The sequence below is a fragment of the Mauremys reevesii genome, unplaced genomic scaffold, assembly GCF_016161935.1.
Source record: "Mauremys reevesii isolate NIE-2019 unplaced genomic scaffold, ASM1616193v1 Contig163, whole genome shotgun sequence".
In the NCBI taxonomy this organism is placed as follows: Eukaryota; Metazoa; Chordata; order Testudines; family Geoemydidae; genus Mauremys; species Mauremys reevesii.
Genome location: NW_024100786.1, coordinates 29095 through 45794, shown reverse-complemented (window position 1 = coordinate 45794; position 16700 = coordinate 29095). Strand labels below are relative to the sequence as shown.

General features: G+C 53.7%; 1 protein-coding gene across 1 annotated transcript; it reads right to left on the bottom strand.

Moving 5' to 3' along the window:
- Positions 1-1613: 1613 nt before the first annotated feature.
- Positions 1614-13102, bottom strand: LOC120393208 (zinc finger protein RFP-like). Its single transcript, XM_039517782.1, has 8 exons — positions 12673-13102; positions 10193-10288; positions 9378-9608; positions 7533-7555; positions 6703-6818; positions 4492-4551; positions 2876-3100; positions 1614-1621 (listed from the first exon to the last, which is right to left on the bottom strand). The coding sequence occupies exons 1-8, from the start codon at positions 13087-13089 to the stop codon at positions 1614-1616; spliced, it is 1176 nt and encodes a 391-aa protein (XP_039373716.1). The 5' UTR covers positions 13090-13102.
- Between the last annotated feature and the right edge of the window lie 3598 nt (positions 13103-16700).

The following is a 16700-nucleotide window of genomic DNA, read 5'->3' as shown; positions in this document are numbered from 1 at the left end:
CACTCACAGGCGTGCGCAGCACATTTCATTCGGGTGAGCACCCAGGGAATTTTATTTATTTTTTTAAAGGCGAACATCATAAAGGTTGGTGTGTGTGAGGGGCTGCGGTGTGCAGGAAGGGGCTCAGGACAGGGAGTTGGGGTGCAGGAGGGGTGCGGTGTGCAGGAAGGGGCTCAGGACAGGGAGTTGGGGTGCAGGAGGGGTGCGGTGTGCAGGAAGGGGCTCAGGACAGGGAGTTGGGGTGCAGGAGGCGTGCGGTGTGCAGGAAGGGGCTCAGGACAGGGAGTTGGGGTGCAGGGGGGGCAAGGTTCAGGCAGGGGCCTCAGGACAGGGAGTTGGGGTGCAGGAGGAGTCTCAGGACATGAAATTGGGGTGCAGGAGGGGGGCGAGTTTCAGGGAGGGGGCTCAGGACAGGGAGTTGGGGTGCAGGAGGGGTACAAGGTTCAGGCAGGGGGCTCAGGACAGGGAGTTGGGATGCGGGAGGGGTGCACGGTTCAGGCAGGGGCCTCAGGACAGGGAGTTGGGGTGCGGGAGGGGTGCAAGGTTCAGGCAGGGGGCTCAGGGCAGAGAGTTGGGGGGCATGGTGCAGGAGGGGTTTGGGCTCTGACCTGGCGCCGCTTACCTGCAGCGGCGTGGTCCCTGCGTGCCTGCCCTGGCTCCACGCCGCACCACTCACCACGTCCCTGCGTGGCCCCTGGGGGTGGGGGGGGCACAGGACTCTGCGTGCTGCCCTTGTCATGCCTCCAGGTACCTCCCTCGAAGCTCCCATTGGCCGCAGTTCCTGTTCCCAGCCTATGGGAGCTGCTGGGGGTGGTGCCTGGAACAACACATGGAGCCCTTTGCCCCCCCCGGGGGGGCCCCAGGGACCTGGTGCTGTGCCAGCCGCTTCTGAGAGCGGCACGGGGCCTGCGGTACCACGGGGGCCGCCCCGGCCGGGGGAGCAGGGAGACGAAGCAGGAGAGGAGGCAGAAAAGCAGCGAGACAGATGGGAGAACCCTAGGGGACTGTCTGTGACTCCATGTTCAGGCTGTTCTAGTGCTTGAGTGTTCTCACTTGATACCTGGGAGGTGAAGTCTAAATACAGGACACACGACCAGTGGGAGTCTGTGCTCTGGTTTATAACTGTTTGCCCTGAGGTTGGTACTCACGTTCATGAGCTGCTGCACACAGCTTGATGGGAGAACTGAACGTGGGTCTCCCAGATGCCAGCTGAGTGCTCTCACCATGGGGCTGTTATAAGGCAGGTGATAGCACCAAAACCACCTTCTGCTTCTCTCCCCTCACCCTTTCCTGTGGAGCGAGGCAGGTGCTGACCTCATTCCAGCAAGAAACGCCTTAGGCGCCTGAGCCACCTGACGTCAGATGCTGGGTTCCCGTCTCTGGGTTGCTAAGCAGACATTGATGCCCCTCTGCAGCCCTGATTTAGGCACCTGTCTGTGAGAGGGGGCAGGGCTTAGGACTCCCCTCCCCCCTTGTCGCCTCTCCCATTGCCTAGCTGAGATGGCTCCCCGCCTAGTGAGCTGGCTTTTGTGCATCGCACTGTAAGGTGCCTGTGATGCCCATCCATTGTCTAGGCAGTTTAGACCCCTAACAGCTTTGCAGACTTTGATTTTCTAGTTGCCTACAAATTAAGGACACAGGACAGAGACAGAGCCCCGGCTGGAGCATGACACATCCCAGTAAAACCCAAACTCATCCTAGGGGCACAATATTCCCTGTGGGGGTTGGGGGGGGGGGGGCACAACCAAGTCAGGAAGCAAATCCCAGGACTCTGCCACCAGCACCTGCAGCTGGGACAGTAAATTGGAACAAACACAAAGAATCGTTTGTAAAGTTTTATTTACAGTCAGTAACTAAAGGTGGTAAGAAAATGGAGCCGAGAAGGAGCCTTAATAACCACAGCATGGAAAGGAGATTCCCCAACCACTGAAAACAGTTTTTTAATGGCACAACAACAGGACAGTCGTCCCGGAATTAATACAGGGAATTAATGAGTTACGGTCTAACTTTCAGTAACGTGTAATAAATCTCCCCGTCCCGCTCACGTTCCCTTTCCTTTCGTACTGTCCTTTTCTATTCATTATTGTTCTAGCCTCACTTCCTATCCCCTATTTCCCTGTGTCTCTCCTCCCTGTCACAGATCATCCCCCTCGGCTGCTCTCTTCCTTCCCTGATCTTATCCCTTCCCCTCATGCTGATCGCCGCCTGGGAGCCCCCAGTGAGATCTAAGGACACAGATCTGTACAAAAAGCTCCTGGCTGCTGCTACTTCTCCCCAAACCTCCAAACCCTGATTGATTCATGCTGTGTCCCTGCCACCCCCACCTCCGCCTGCCTCCTGCCCAGCTGTTAGTTCTGCCCCCTGCCCAGCCCCCACGTCTGCCCCTCAGGGCCCCTCCTGAAGCTTCAGAGGTTCTTCCCCCTCCCATCCCTGGGGCTGCAGAGAGGGTGGGGGAGGTGCTTCCAGGGGCCATAGAGATGAGGCGCCAGAGGCTGGGTAGATGGGAGTCCTCCAAGGTCAGAGAGACTGGGGTCCCTGAGGCTAGAGAGGATTTCCGGTTCCCCCCTCAACTGTGTGTCTCAGGGACACAGTCTGAGCTGGGATCCCAGCCCCACCCAGAGCCAGAGCCAGGGTCGGATTCTCCCCCCAGGGATGGAGCCCGGCGGGAAAGTGAAGATCGGGGCCTCGTCACCAGCATTGATAAATGTCACCTGCCCCCGGTCACAGTCCAGACAAACCCGGATCCTCCTGGGGGCCCGGCTCAGGGGCAGGGGGGTCACAGGGGAGGTGAGAGCCCGGAACTGATCCTTCCACTGCTGCACAGCCCAGATCCCCCCCTCAGGGCTATAGCTGATCTCTCCCTTCCTCCCCACAGACTCTCTGGCCACCCCCACAGCCCAGAATGGCCCATCCCCCACCTCCACCTCCCAGCAATGTCTCCCCGGGGTGAATCCCTCACAGCCCAGCACACAGGGCTCAGTGTCAAATCTCTCAGGATTGTTGGGCAGTTGCTGCTGCATGTCTCCCCATCTCACACTTTTCTGATCCTCAGACAGGATGAGGATGGGATGAGCCGTGTCTGGATCCAGAGTCACATTCGCTGGGGGAAGAGAGAATCAGAGCGTTAGGGGCAGAGCTCAGCCCTGGGTGAGGCTGGGACCATTTCTCACACTCCCCAGTGGCCCGTCCTGGCTGGGACAGGCCTGGATCCCAGGGAGCTGCCTCTGTCCTGGGCACTTGAGACTAAGCAGAGGTGTCACTGCAGCTCTGCAGTCTTTGTAATGGCTCCCACTTCATTAGTTTCTCATTTATCACAGAGGCTTCAGCTCCCACATCCCGCTGCTGGTGCTACCCCATTCCCAGCAGCACAGACACAGCCAGGAAGGCGTCAGAAGCTTTTATTGAGGGAGCAGAAGTGGCAGGCACCAGCTTTAAACCCCAGAGGGAAGCTCCCTCCCCTAATGCAGCCTCCAGTCCCAGGCCAGGGAACAGAGAGGAAGGTGCGGCAATGGGGAACAGCCACTTAACACCAGAGAGTAGGAGGTGGCATTGGGTGGGGGAGCCCCATCCCCAGCCCAGAGAGAGGGGAGGAGCTGCCAGCCTCACAGGGAGAGCATCTCCCCAATCCAGGAAGCAGGGAGCAGTTCCAATGGGCAAACCCAGCCCTGCCCAAAGGAAAGGCAGGATATTGGAGAAGAGCGATGGGGAGACCTCCTGACCGGGGTGAAGCTGAGGGATGTGGCAGGGAGCTCTGTTCACGTGTGACTCAGTTAAGAGTGTTTCTGTTCATCCGAATGGGCATGAACTCAGCACTAAGGGTAGTGTCAGGACTGTTTTTGTGTTCCCGCCCCCTCCATGGCCCTGACCGAGGCCCTGCCCCCGTCCAGCCTGGGAGACTTGCCCGCTATGGAGAGCCCCTGACACTCCATCTGCCCTGGAAATGGGTCCGGGGGCTCTCCATAGCGGGCAAGTCTCCCAGGCTGGCCAGGTGGAGGATCCAGGGCTCCCCAGTGCAGTCCCTGGATGGTGTCCAGGTTCTGGCTTCTGGCCTGGCCAGGGCCTCAGGGAAAGAGGAGCAGGGGTGGGGCCACTGAGAGAGTCCAGCACCAGGGAGAGGTTGGTGCCGCGGGAAGGGGCTGCACTACACAGAGAGGATCTGATCAGCTGCCCTGCCCAAAGCACAGACACTGCCTGCCATGCTCCACCCCTGCCAAGGCTCGCAGTGTGTGTGTGGGGGCAACGTGGCCCTCTTCCCCCAAACTATGGCCATGCTGAAAAGTGTCCTGGTCATCCCACCTTTAAAAGTGTGTGGGTGTTGGGGGGGGGGAGACATGGGCCCCTGGATCTCCTTACTGTTTAATGTGTTATTTTTAGGGCTGTGTGTGTCATGGTCGCTGTCAGTTTGGTTGGTAACTTTAGCTACAATCTCATGAAGACGTTTTCTCTGGAATTTTCTCATAATTTAAAGGCAATCTTCACCTGCAGACTCACCCCGTCTGTGTGCTCCAAATGATCCTCCCCTTTTTCTCTCCAATTCAGACGGCAGAGTGTCTTGGGGGAGAAAGGAGAAGAGAGGTGAGATTTCAGACTTTCATATTCATAAGAGCATCCCCGCTCTGAAACAGTTTTATAATTATGACAAAGAAACAGACAGAGAGGCCCAGAGACACACTCAGGTATTTAATATAAAAAGGTCTGAAACCTATTTCCCCTCTCAATCAGGCATCTCTCAGCAATGGAGCCAGCAGCCTTGCAGCCTCACAACTATCCCAGGACACACAATCTGTAAGAGATTTACTTTTCCCTCCTCATCCCCTCCCTCTCTTCAGACTCCAGTTGGTTTGTCTCATTCATTTACTGGCTTTTGTTGTAACCTAGACCCAGAGCCTGGAAAGACTTTGGCATAAAAGTAACGTTACCCACTTGGGTCCCTTTGACACTAACGGGATGTGAAGAGTTTCCTAAATCCTGGCTCTAATTGTGAGCTGTTGGGTCTGTTTACTCAGTGTCTCTACAGAGAGCAGCACGAGGGGCCTCATCCTCCATAGGCAGAAATAGAAATAATAGTAAAATTATTTTATCAAGGTGGAAACTGAGGTGGGGGAGGGTTGGCTCAAAGGGGCCGATTCCCCCCCGTAACGGGAAAAGGAGAGGGGAGGGGCTATTTGTGACTCTGCTGTTCAGTGCCTGCAGGGGCCGGTGCAGACCTTGGCACAGGCTGAGGAAGTTTTGAAGCCAGCCAGAGTTACATCCCTAGGACAATGGACCCGGGGTGTTTTAGCCACTGTGCAGAGTGTCAGAGGCCCAACTTTACACTGCCAACATCCCTCTATCTCTCTTCCACCCGCCCTGACCACCCTCACCCCATTCCCAGCCCTCTCAGGAACACGCCTTCTGCCTGCAGCTGCTGGGGAGGAGGCACAAAAGGCCCCTGTGCTGGAGGGATCCCTGATCATGGGGGAGGGGCTTTCTCCTTCTCTACAGCCCATTTGGCCCAAACTAGCTGCAAACGGGACCAGATCTCAGTGATGGGCTGGATCCGCCTTTGAGAAATGTGCCCCATGGCTGGAGATGGGACAGTAGACGGGGAGGGCTCTGAGCTATAGAGAGTTCTTTGCCATGTGTCTGGCTGTTGGGTCTTGCCAAAATGCTCGGTATCCAACTGACCATCATATCTGGGGTGAGGAAGGAATTTCCCCCCAAATCAGATTGACAGAGAGCCTGGGGATTTTTTTCCTTCCTTACTCTGCAGCGTGGGGCGCGGGTCAGTTGCAGTTTGAAACTAGAGTCAATGGTGGCTTCTCTGTAACTTGTGTAGCGGTGCAGTTACCCTGTTCCTGGGATAAAAGGAGGTAAAAAGTGAAAAGCAGCTGAGGTCGGCTGACTGGGGAGGCAGCCACAGCTGGGGCCACACCCAATTAGGCCACAACTGGCCCTGATCATAGGGCTGGGAGCTAGGCAGGCAAGAGTCTCACTGCAGGGCTGCCTGGGAGCACAGGGTACCTTACACAGAGCAGGGCTGGGGCGGGGCAGGCAGAGCTGGGGACCTCTGGCCTGGCAAGTCCCCAGGCTGAGGCCTTGTTAAGGGCCAGGGATGGTACTAGGGTTAGAAAGGCAGTAGGTCCAACCCCTTTGCTAATGATGAGTGGACATTGCGGACTGCAGGCTGCCCCAGAGAAAGGGGGCTAGATGACTGGCAGTAACCACTGAGGCAAGGTGGGTATAGAGGGTTGGGATTCCCCTGGGAGAGGACACCCAGGGTATGGGGGTACTGCTGTGGGCAGAACCCCAAGGTAAGGGGCACTGGGGTCCAGGAGGGAAATGGAGGGGCCTGAGTCAGGAGAGACACTGGCCAGCAGTGGGCGCTCTGGAGCGGGAAAGCTAATTCCCTGACTGACCAGCAGGAGGCGCCGCACTGCTGAGTGCTCAACCAGTTACACTTGAAGTTTTAAAATCATGTTTTGAGGACTTCAGTAACTTGGCCAGAGGTTAGGGGTCGATTGCAGGAGTGGGTGGGTGAGATTCTGTGGCCTGCAGTGTGCAGTTGGTCAGACTGGATGATCATGATGGTCCCGTCTGGCCTTAAAGTCTTTGAGTCATTTCTTAATTTAACAGCATCATCTAAGTGTGAACCAATTGATCAGCACCATTCTCTTCTCAGAGGCTCATCCCAATTTCCATTCCTAGATCCCTTCTAGGTACCTTTGAACTTCCCCAGAATCTCCATTAGCACAATCGTTTTCTGGGGGAAACTACTGACTCGCTCTTCCTGTTCAGGAGAAATCTCCTCTGGCTGCTGGAACTTCCCCTTCTCACACCTGGAGGGAAACAATTTCACGTGATTATATTTTACTGTGTGACTCATTATAAGTTCTGGCTAGTGAGTCGCTGCTCTAATGGGCCTGGAGTTAGAATTCCTCGACTTCTCCCAGCCTCAGAGCAGGTGCAACATAACTCAGGGCCAAGCAACCTTCCCTTCAAAGGTCATTAATATTCTTCAACTCTGGTCTGGAGAGACCAGCTCTGGGGACAAAAGGGGAATTGAGTCTCCATGGCCAATTCGCTCCTAGGCCTCCACGCTCTGAGGGTCAGGAGGTTCCCAGGTGAAGTGCTGTAGAAATCTGCCTCTAGGAACTAGACTGAGACACCAACTCCCCCTTCCCCAGCTCATTTCTCAGGTCTCCAAACAGCCCTCAGATGGGGAAAGGCTCTTGAAAACTACTGCCCTGGGCTGAATAGTGACCAGGACCCAGCAGTGACAGGCCCATAGTCCATCTCCACAATCCTGAAGCTGCCAGTCAGCCAGGGATGTGACATCTCTACGGAATACTTGAGGTCAGTCCTTGCCACTGACTGGAGAATTCCAGAGTCTTCTGTACAAGAGTGAGCACCCCAGGATGAAGTGATCAGAGAGATTTGTATCCAACACGTGATCTCCCCACACATTTTGCTGTAGAGCCCTGGGGAAATGCAGTGCTACCCTCATGATCAAGCTCTTTCCCAGCATTGTGGAGTGCGAGGGAGCCACATACCTGCTCAAGGTGGTTCTGACATCCTAGAGGAAAGAGAGACAAAAGAATTTCAGTCCTCTATGACACATACACAGGGGATTCCAGGCTAGGGGTTTAGGAAGTATGGGGGAAGAGCCCCTGCCCTGGCCCCAGGGCCATTGATTCCCTGAGCTAATGGGGCTTTTCCATCTTTCATATCCCTGTGACTCTGCTAAGAATAATACTCACTCAGATGTCAGCAATGCACATGCCGAGTTACACTGAGATCTCCGACTACTGGACTCCAGTGCTTATGATTCAGCAGCCCACTCCTCCCTCTGTGGGGTTCTGGCATGTTTCTAATGATGAGTGCGGGTTTCCAATTGTCCCTAGGGGTGCTCAACCCCATGCCCCACCTCCACTCCAAACCTTTCCCCAGTGCCACACCCCAACCCAACTCTTCCCCCTCCCACTCAACCTCCACCCTGTCTCTTCCTCGTCTCCTCTTGTGAGCTGCCATAAATATGAAGGAAAGAGTAACATAAAATACCTAAAAAAAACAGGAGTACTTGTGGCACCTTAAAGACTAACAAATTTATTTTAGCATGAGCTTTCGTGAGCTAAAGCTCACTTCTTCGGATGCATAGAATGGAACACACAGACAGGAGATATTTATACATACAGAGAACATGAAAAGGTGGAAGTATGCATACCAACAGGCAGAGTCTAATCAATCTCTGTATGTATAAATATCTCCTGTCTGTGTGTTCCATTCTATGCATCCGAAGAAGTGAGCTTTAGCTCACGAAAGCTCATGCTAAAATAAATTTGTTAGTCTTTAAGGTGCCACAAGTACTCCTGTTTTTTTTGCGGATACAGACTAACACGGCTGCTACTATAAAATACCTACTTGCAGCTGTACTGAATCACTTTAGCTCTAAGGGGTTAAGAAGCTCAGATAACCTGGTTGGCTCCTGACCAGAAGGACCGATAAGGAAAGAAGCTACTTTCAAATCTGGTGGGTTGCGGTAGGTTTTGTTTGGGCTCTGTTTGTTTGATCCCTCTCCTGATAGAGAGATAGACCAAGCAGGGACAACATCTCCTGAAAACCTACCTGAAATGATCCATCTAAGATTACAAAAATTCTAACTAAGGCAAGGAAATGCGTTAGGTTATTTTTTTGTTTTAGCTTGTGAATTTTCCCTATGCGAAGAGGTAGTTTTAGTCCTGTTTTTGTAACTGTGAAGCTGAGTCCAGAGGGGAGTCCTCTGTGTTTTAAATCTTTTTATTACCCTGTAAAGTTACCTTCCATCCTGATTTTGCAGGTGTGATTTTTGTACTTTTTTCTTTATAATAAAGTTCTTCTTTAAAGAACCTGATTGATTTTAGTGTCCTAAAGATAGAGGTCTGGTCTGTACTTACATTAAAGGCAATTGGTCGGTATATTATTCTCAAGCCTCCCCAGGAAAGGGGGTGAAGGGGCTTGGGGGGATATTTTGGGGGAATAGGGATTCCAAGTGACCCATCTCTGAATTTTTGTTTAAATCACTTGGTGGTGGCAGCAAGGACAAGGAAAGGAATTTGTGCCTTGGGGAAGTTTTTAACCTAAGCTGATGGAATATAAGATTAGGGGGTCTTTCAGGTGGGTCCCCACATCTGTCCCCCAGAGTTCAAAGTGGGGAGGGAATCCTAACCTGAGCACACTCCCTCCCCGCTCCTCCCCCTCCCTCCCAGCATCTCCTGCACACAGTGGATCAGCTGATTGCAGCAGGCAGATGGTGCTGGAAGAAGGGGGAGGAGTTGATCGGCAGGGCTGACGGTGGGTAGCACTGAGGGGGAGAGCTGGCTGTCCTGGAGCACCCACCTATGTTTCTCATTCAGTCTCACCTGTAGGAATTCACTCGCTGGCTTCTGACACTTTCCCTCCATCTCACTGATCAGCTCACTCAGACGGGAAATCTGCTCGGAGAGTTTACTGACATTTTCATTCTGGATCCTCACAATCTCCTTGTCCAGCTCCTCCAGCTGGGCCAGCAGGAGTCGCTCTTGTTCCTCCAGGAACTGCTGCAATTGCTGAAATTCAGACACAATCTTCTGCCTCTCGGTTTGTGTTTGTTTCTGTATGAAATAGGGCAAGGGTTGGTCAGGGACATGGATGTAGCCCAGGGTCCTTTCATGGAGAGCTGAGTGTGCAGGAGGGTGATTTTCTTTGAAAATCCTAAGATCTCTGACATTTGACTCTACCCTGTGGGTACTAGGCAGGGGATTCTCTCACACCTTCCCTTTTGGCCCCTGTATCTCTGTGAAAGGGATGTTTCTCTGTCAGTCATGGTCAGCATCTTCTGTTATTTATGGTCTGTGGAAATTCAGACCCAGAGCAGCAGGAGGCAGGACTCAGCACTACACTGACTGAGACGTCAGCGGAGTTAAAAGAAACAAATTTTTAAAAAATGCACAAAATGTCTAGACACAGAGGACAAGCACTTCACGGGGACATTTATGTGAATTCAGGCAAGCCACGAGGGCTACTCATCAACTGAAATGAAAGCTTAGGGCTTGTCTACACATGAATCAAACCCAGCAATCCGTGATCATGGAGAAACACACACAAGCCCATGTTCACGTAGACCACACAGGAGTCTGCCTCCTAACAGACCTCCCACTGCCAGTCCCACAGCTGGTTCATAACAACAGGCACCAACCAGATATTCCCGGCAATTCCTCTCTCCAGTTGCTTTCAATCCCAGCAGCTTTTCTCTCTCTTCCCTCAGAGTTTTCAAATGGGCCTGGATTCTTTCCTGAAGAAACAGAAATGATTTGGGAGGTTTTATCTGGATAGTTTAGAGGTGCTTGGAAGGGGTGTTTTTGCACCCAAAACCCAAGATGACTGTGGTTCTAATCACTTTGCGACATCAGGACCACCAAGGTGATGAAACCTCATTAATGGAAACTAGGAGAGTGTCACATTCAGACTCGTTACCAATTCTGGTTCAGTGTTTTTAGTAATTAGCAAGAGATCTCAATTATACCCAAGCTTTACTGGTATTTGTGAACTGATTAATGGTACAGAGCATAACAGGGCACTGGAGTCACATGGGGGTGAATCAATAAACCTGTTTTTTGAAGGTTTAACAAACAAAGTGATACAAATCTCAGAAGCCACCAGGGTTTAAATATGGGCTGGGATTTCAGCCCTGAAGCCCTGGGGCTGCACTGGTTGGGGAGAGCTGGTCTAAGCACCAGGGCAAAACTCGTGAGATGTCGGGAGGCCATTCGTCTGGTTTGAAGCTGCGCAGTCCAGTTTTGTGGAGCATTATCCCTGTCCAACAGGGACTCAGCACTGGACGTGGCTTTGTCTGGTGCAAAAGGGAGAGGAGGAGACTGAGGCTGCAGGAGGACACCCGTGAGGGTGGGGGCAGGGCTGGGGTGGCACCTTCATGCGGAATGATGCAGGCGGGTGGCACACTGGAAAAAATGGTGGTGGGGTCTACAGAGGGTGACTGATACTGGTGAGGACGGGCCCATGCAGGCAGGTGTGAGGGTGTCCCGTGTTCTGGGGATGCCTCAGTGACCTCCCTAATTAGACATGATGCAGATCTGTACAAAGAATAGGTTGGGGGTTGCCCCCAGTGCTGCCCTAACCCCTCTCCATGGCAATGCCCCCTGGGCAGGTACCCCACGGTCCCATTCCCTGGTAAAGATCCCGGAAGCAGTGCATTCTGGGAGATTACAAAAGGCTGCCTGGTGGGACTAACAGAACAGCTCTGGCTGGTCCTTGCCGACGTACACAACAGAGCAGGTCAGACTGGCACCGGTCAGCTCCAGCTTGGGGTTGGTTTTGCTACAACCCAGTGAAATCCCAGCGGTACTTGGCATGGACCTGAGCTGTCTGGAGCCCTTTTGTGTGCGGACGGAAGGTGCTCGGGGTCCCACGCAGCGTTTAGCCCAGTGATCTCCGCTAGTGCAGGCCGGCAGCATCTGAGTTTAACCCCTCATGGAGCAACACAGGAGTTCAAATTCCTGGTGAGAAACCTCCTCTCCCTGGTGGGCCTGGGTCCTTTATCAAGGCGTCTCTCCCTCCTAACGGAGACACTTCATCACTGATGCTGATGCTAAGATGGCAGCATGGCAAAGTGGTTTGGGTCTTGGACTGGGTCTGGGGAGATCTGGGTTCTATGCTAAGCTCTGTCACTGACATGCTCGGTGACTATGCAAAACTCACTGCCCCGCTTTGTGCCTCAGTTTCCCTTCCCACCTTTTGTCTAGCTAGACCAGTGGTCACCTACCAATCGATTGTGATCAACTAGTTGATCCTGGAGATTCTCCCAGTCGATCGCAATCTCTGGCAGCTGTGCGGCACTCCCAGAAGGGGCCAGCATGCCCCTGCAGCCTGGGGTGAGGGCAGGGTTCTCTTCACAGGGCTCCTGCCTGCAAGCACCGCCCCCGCAGCTCCTATTGGCCGGAAACGGGGAACTGTGGCCAATGGGAGCTGCGGGAGTGGTTCCTGCAGAGAGGGGCAGCGTGTGCAGCCACATGCTCCCCTCCAGGGGCCACAGGGGCACATTGGCCCCTTCCAGGAGTGGCGCAGGGTCGGGACAGGCAGGGAGCCTGCGTTAGCCCCACTGCACTACTGACCGGGAACCACCTGAGGTAAGTCAGTGCGACCCAGCTGGAGCCAGCTTCCCTCACCCCCTCCTGCCCCCCAACCCCCTACTCCAGCCCTGACCCTCCTCCCAGAGCCAGCACCCTGTGCCCTCACCTGCACCCCAACCCTCTGCCCCAGCCTGGAGCCCCCTCCTGCACCCCAACCGCCTGCCCCAGGCTCAGCCCAGAGCCCTCCCAGACTGTAAACCCTCGGCCCCAGCCCAGAGCCCACACCCCACCGAATCCCAACCTCCTGCCACAGACCAGTGAATGTGAGTGAGGGTGGGGAGAGCAAGCAATGGACGGGGATGGAGTGAGCGGTACTTCGGGCGGGGGGTGTAGATCCTGCTTTCAAGATTTGATATTTTGCCTGTTGCCATGCTGCCAGATCATTAATTTCGTTATAGCATCTCCCCACACAATGAAGACTTTACAGAGCTGAATGATGAGTCACACCCGTGACAGGGAACTGTCAGTGAAATTAGCCTGTAATTAAAACCCCAAAGTTAACCAATTAAATTTGACAGCAATTCCCTACCTTGTACTCCTGGGCAGCCTCCTGGATGGGAACCACCGTGTGAGCGCGGTGAGTCCGGGACTCTCTGCAGATCACACAGATGGGGGTTTGATCCTCTTCACAGAACAGTTTCAGAGCCTCCTGGTGTTCCCCGCACACCCCGTCCCCTCCTGCTCCCTTTGCTGCCTGTAAACTCAGTCGCTTGGTGATTTCTACGACATTTGCCAGCTGCCTGTTGGGCCTGAGGTTTCTCTGTTGCACAGTTTCTCTGCACTGAGGGCAGGAGGCGGCTGTATCGGATCCCTCCCAGCACTGGCTGATGCAGGCTCGGCAGAAATTGTGCCCACACTCCAGAATGACAGGTTCTGTGAAATATTCCAGACAGACGGGACATGTTGCTTCCTCCTGGAGTCTTTCCACGGGGTTCTCTGCAACCATGGCTCCCTCTGGATAGTGGATCAGGGTTAGTTTCAATTTCCTGAATTCACACTCTGCCCCGCCTGCAGCAGCAATGGGGTGTTTCCTTGCCTGAAAATGACTCAGGGCTTGGCTACACTTGAAAATTGCAGCGCTGGGATTTACAGCGCTGGTCGTGCAGCCGTGTAGGGACAGCGCTGGTGTGTGGCCACACTGACAACTACCAGCGCTGCAGTGTGGCCACACTTGCAGCATTTGCAGCGCTGTATTGAGAGGTGCATTGTGGGCAGCTATCCCACAGAGCACCTCGTCCCATTTTGGCGCTGTGGGTTGTGGGAAGGGGACGGAAGGGTGCGGGTCATTCCGCTTCCTGTCCCAATGGCCCGTGGTGCATCGCTTCACATCCCAGCATTCACAGTTTTTCCGGCCACGTTTGGCGCCATTGTGAGTCTCTTTCTGCTTTTTACTCTCTGTCTGTGAATCGCGATTTCTGTGGGAAATGGAGCCCAAGCTGCTGAGGACTGTGCTGATGAGTGTCGCCAGCACAACACGTTTGGCAGTTGAGCTATTCCTTCAGCTCCAAAGTGACAGTGAGGAGTCCGACGATGATATCGATATCGAGTCGCCTGCCGCGTGTGACACTACAGTGCTTGTGGCATGCACGGAAATGCTCAGCACCGTTGAACGCTGCTTTTGGGCTCGGGAAACAAGCACTGAGTGGTGGGATCACATCGTCGTGGAAGTCTGGAATGACGAGCAGTGGCTGCAGAACTTTCGTATGAGAAAAGCCACTTTCATGGGACTGTGTGCTGAGCTCGCCCCCACCCTGCAGCACAAGGACACGAGATTGAGAGCTGCCCTGATGGTGGAAAAGCGGGTGGCTATTGCTATCTGGAAGCTGGCAACTCCAGACAGCTACCGGTCGGTCGGGAACCAGTTTGGAGTGGGAAAGTCGACCGTTGGAATCGTGTTGATGCAAGTTTGCAGGGCAATTAATCGCATCCTGTTAAGAAGGACCGTGACTCTGGGGAACATGCAGGACATTGTGGATGGCTTTGCACAAATGGGTTTCCCTAACTGTGGAGGAGCGATAGATGGGACGCATATTCCTATTCTGGCACCCCCCCCCCCCCCCACCTAGCATCTGAGTACATTAATCGCAAGGGGTATTTCTCTATGGTTCTCCAGGCGCTTGTGGATCACCGTGGGCGTTTCATTGACATTTACACAGGCTGGCCTTGAAAGGTGCATGATGCACGCATCTTTCGGAACAGTGGCCTGTTCAGGAAGATGCAGGCAGGGACTTATTTGCCAGACAGGAAGATCACAGTAGGGGACGTCGAAATGCCCATTGTGATCCTTGGAGACCCCACTTACCCGTTACTGCCTTGGCTCATGAAACCGTATACAGGGAAGCTTGACAGGAGCAAGGACCGGTTCAACTACAGGCTTAGCCGGTGCCGAATGACTGTGGAGTGTGCTTTTGGGCGTTTAAAAGCCTGCTGGCGATCTCTGTATGGGAAGCTAGACTTGGGGGGAAAGCAGCATCCCCTTGGTTATATCCGCATGCTGTACCCTCCATAATATTTGTGAAGGGAAGGGTGAAACATTCAGTCAGGCATGGACCACTGAGGTTCAAGTCCTGGAGGCTGAATATGCACAGCCAGAGAGCAGGGCTAATAGAGAGGCCCAGCACAGGGCTACAAGGATTAGGGATGCCTTGAGGGAAGAATTTGAGGCTGAAAGCCAACAGTAATGTTTGCTGCCTTGCATGGGAGTGAAGTGCAGTGGTTACACTGTTAGGATTCTATTATCCCTAACATGATTTGCAGTGACTGTTTCTTTACTGGAATAAGGTATATTTCACTATAATAAAGACTGTTTTCAAAGCCAAGATTTATTTTATTGAAAAGAAAAAAACTTCATTGACAGACACACAACATTTCAGGAACCTAAAAGGTCAGGGGGGTGGGTTGGTGAACTGTACAGTCACAGGTTTGCATATGTCCTGTCTGCAGTGCTGTGGAATGGCTGCTGCACTTCAGGGTGCATATACTGCATGGTGATGGGGGTTGAGTGCAGAGGGTAAGGGTCATAGTTCTCAGGGCTGGTTGGTGAACGTACAGGAGTTGGAGGCAGCTGGTGGTGGTAAGAACCTGGATGCTGGGGAAGGGAGGTTTGAGCTGACATGGGGCACAAGGGGAAAAGCTTTGGGACGGGGGGGCGGGGGAGTAGCACGGTAGTGCTCTGCTTGCATGGCTACGAGTGACTCGATAGAGTCCGCTTGGCGCGACAGGATGCTTAGCAGCTGCTCTGTGCTTTTCCTCCTGTCCACTGCGTTTCTCTGGCGGATCCTGCTTTCCCTCTGGCGGATCCTGCTTTCCCTTTCTCTCCACTCCTGCAGCTGTTTACTCTCTCGAGCAGAGTGATCAATAACTGTTTTCAGCATGTCTTCCTTGGTTTTTCGCGGCTTTTTCCTCAGATTCTGTAGTCTCTGTGCTGTGGTAGATCTGGGCAGTCCAGCAGTCAAGGTCACTTCTTGAAGGCAAAAATGGCAACATTTAACAGGGTAGCATTGTTCATTATCTCATCCAAACAGTAATTCCCACACACTGAAGGAGTTTTCAGTGTTCACTTTAGCATTCTTTTCCCATACCAAATAAAACCACACATAACAAAACAGGAGCCACGAAATGGTGAGTAAGGGGTACTGAGATTGCTTCAGGGCTGTGCAGGGGTTTCTGTGCGTTGGGGACAGCAAACAGCTACAGGGGGGATCTGCACTAAACACTCTCCCAACATTTTCCACAGGAGTTACTCCTGGAAGATATCTCCCTGCTGCGGGTCACCAGGGAAGAGCGGGAAGGTCTTCTACAGCAATGCGGATTCCGCCTGGCCCCTATGCAGCTTGCCTGTGTGCAGCAATGGTCCACCCACCCTCGCGCACAGTGGCGCGGACGTGTTAGCCTGACTGGGACAAGGACCACAGTGGCTCTCCTATAAACCTGCGCAGGCACATTGCCCACGCTCTGGCTGAAACTTTGAGGAGATTACTGCAGCCGACACACGACGTGATAGACCACATCAGTGGGCTATTCCACATCTAGGCATGCATGCATGCAGCCCTAACCCCCCCTCTTCTCCCGAAACATTTCCACCCTGAAAATAAAAGCCGCTTACTGGTAACCCGCTCCTCTGCTTGTCCTTCAGCAAGTGCTGGCTGCTGCGATTGGCTACCTTCCTCCTGGCTTGAGAAGAGCTCCTGGCTGCATGCCCCCTGGGACTCTGGGGTGTCTTCCCCCATCCCAGTAGCTTCACTCGCGGTTTCCTCCACCCCCCCTCCTCCTCCTCCTCCTGCTGCTCATGTCTCCCACCCTGCTCAGAAGTGTCCATCGTGGTCCTCGGATTGGCAGTGGGGTCACCCCCAAGTATCGCATCCATCTCCCTGTAAAAACGGCAGGTTGGGGGGGCAGCGCCGGAGCGGCGGTTTCCCTCGCGGGCTTTGTAATAGGCACTCCGCAGCTCCTTTACTTTAACCCTGCATTGCAGCGCGTCCTGCTCATGGCCCCTATCCAGCATGGCTCTTGATACCTGGGCAAAGGTATCATAATTCCTGCGGCTGGAGCGCAGCT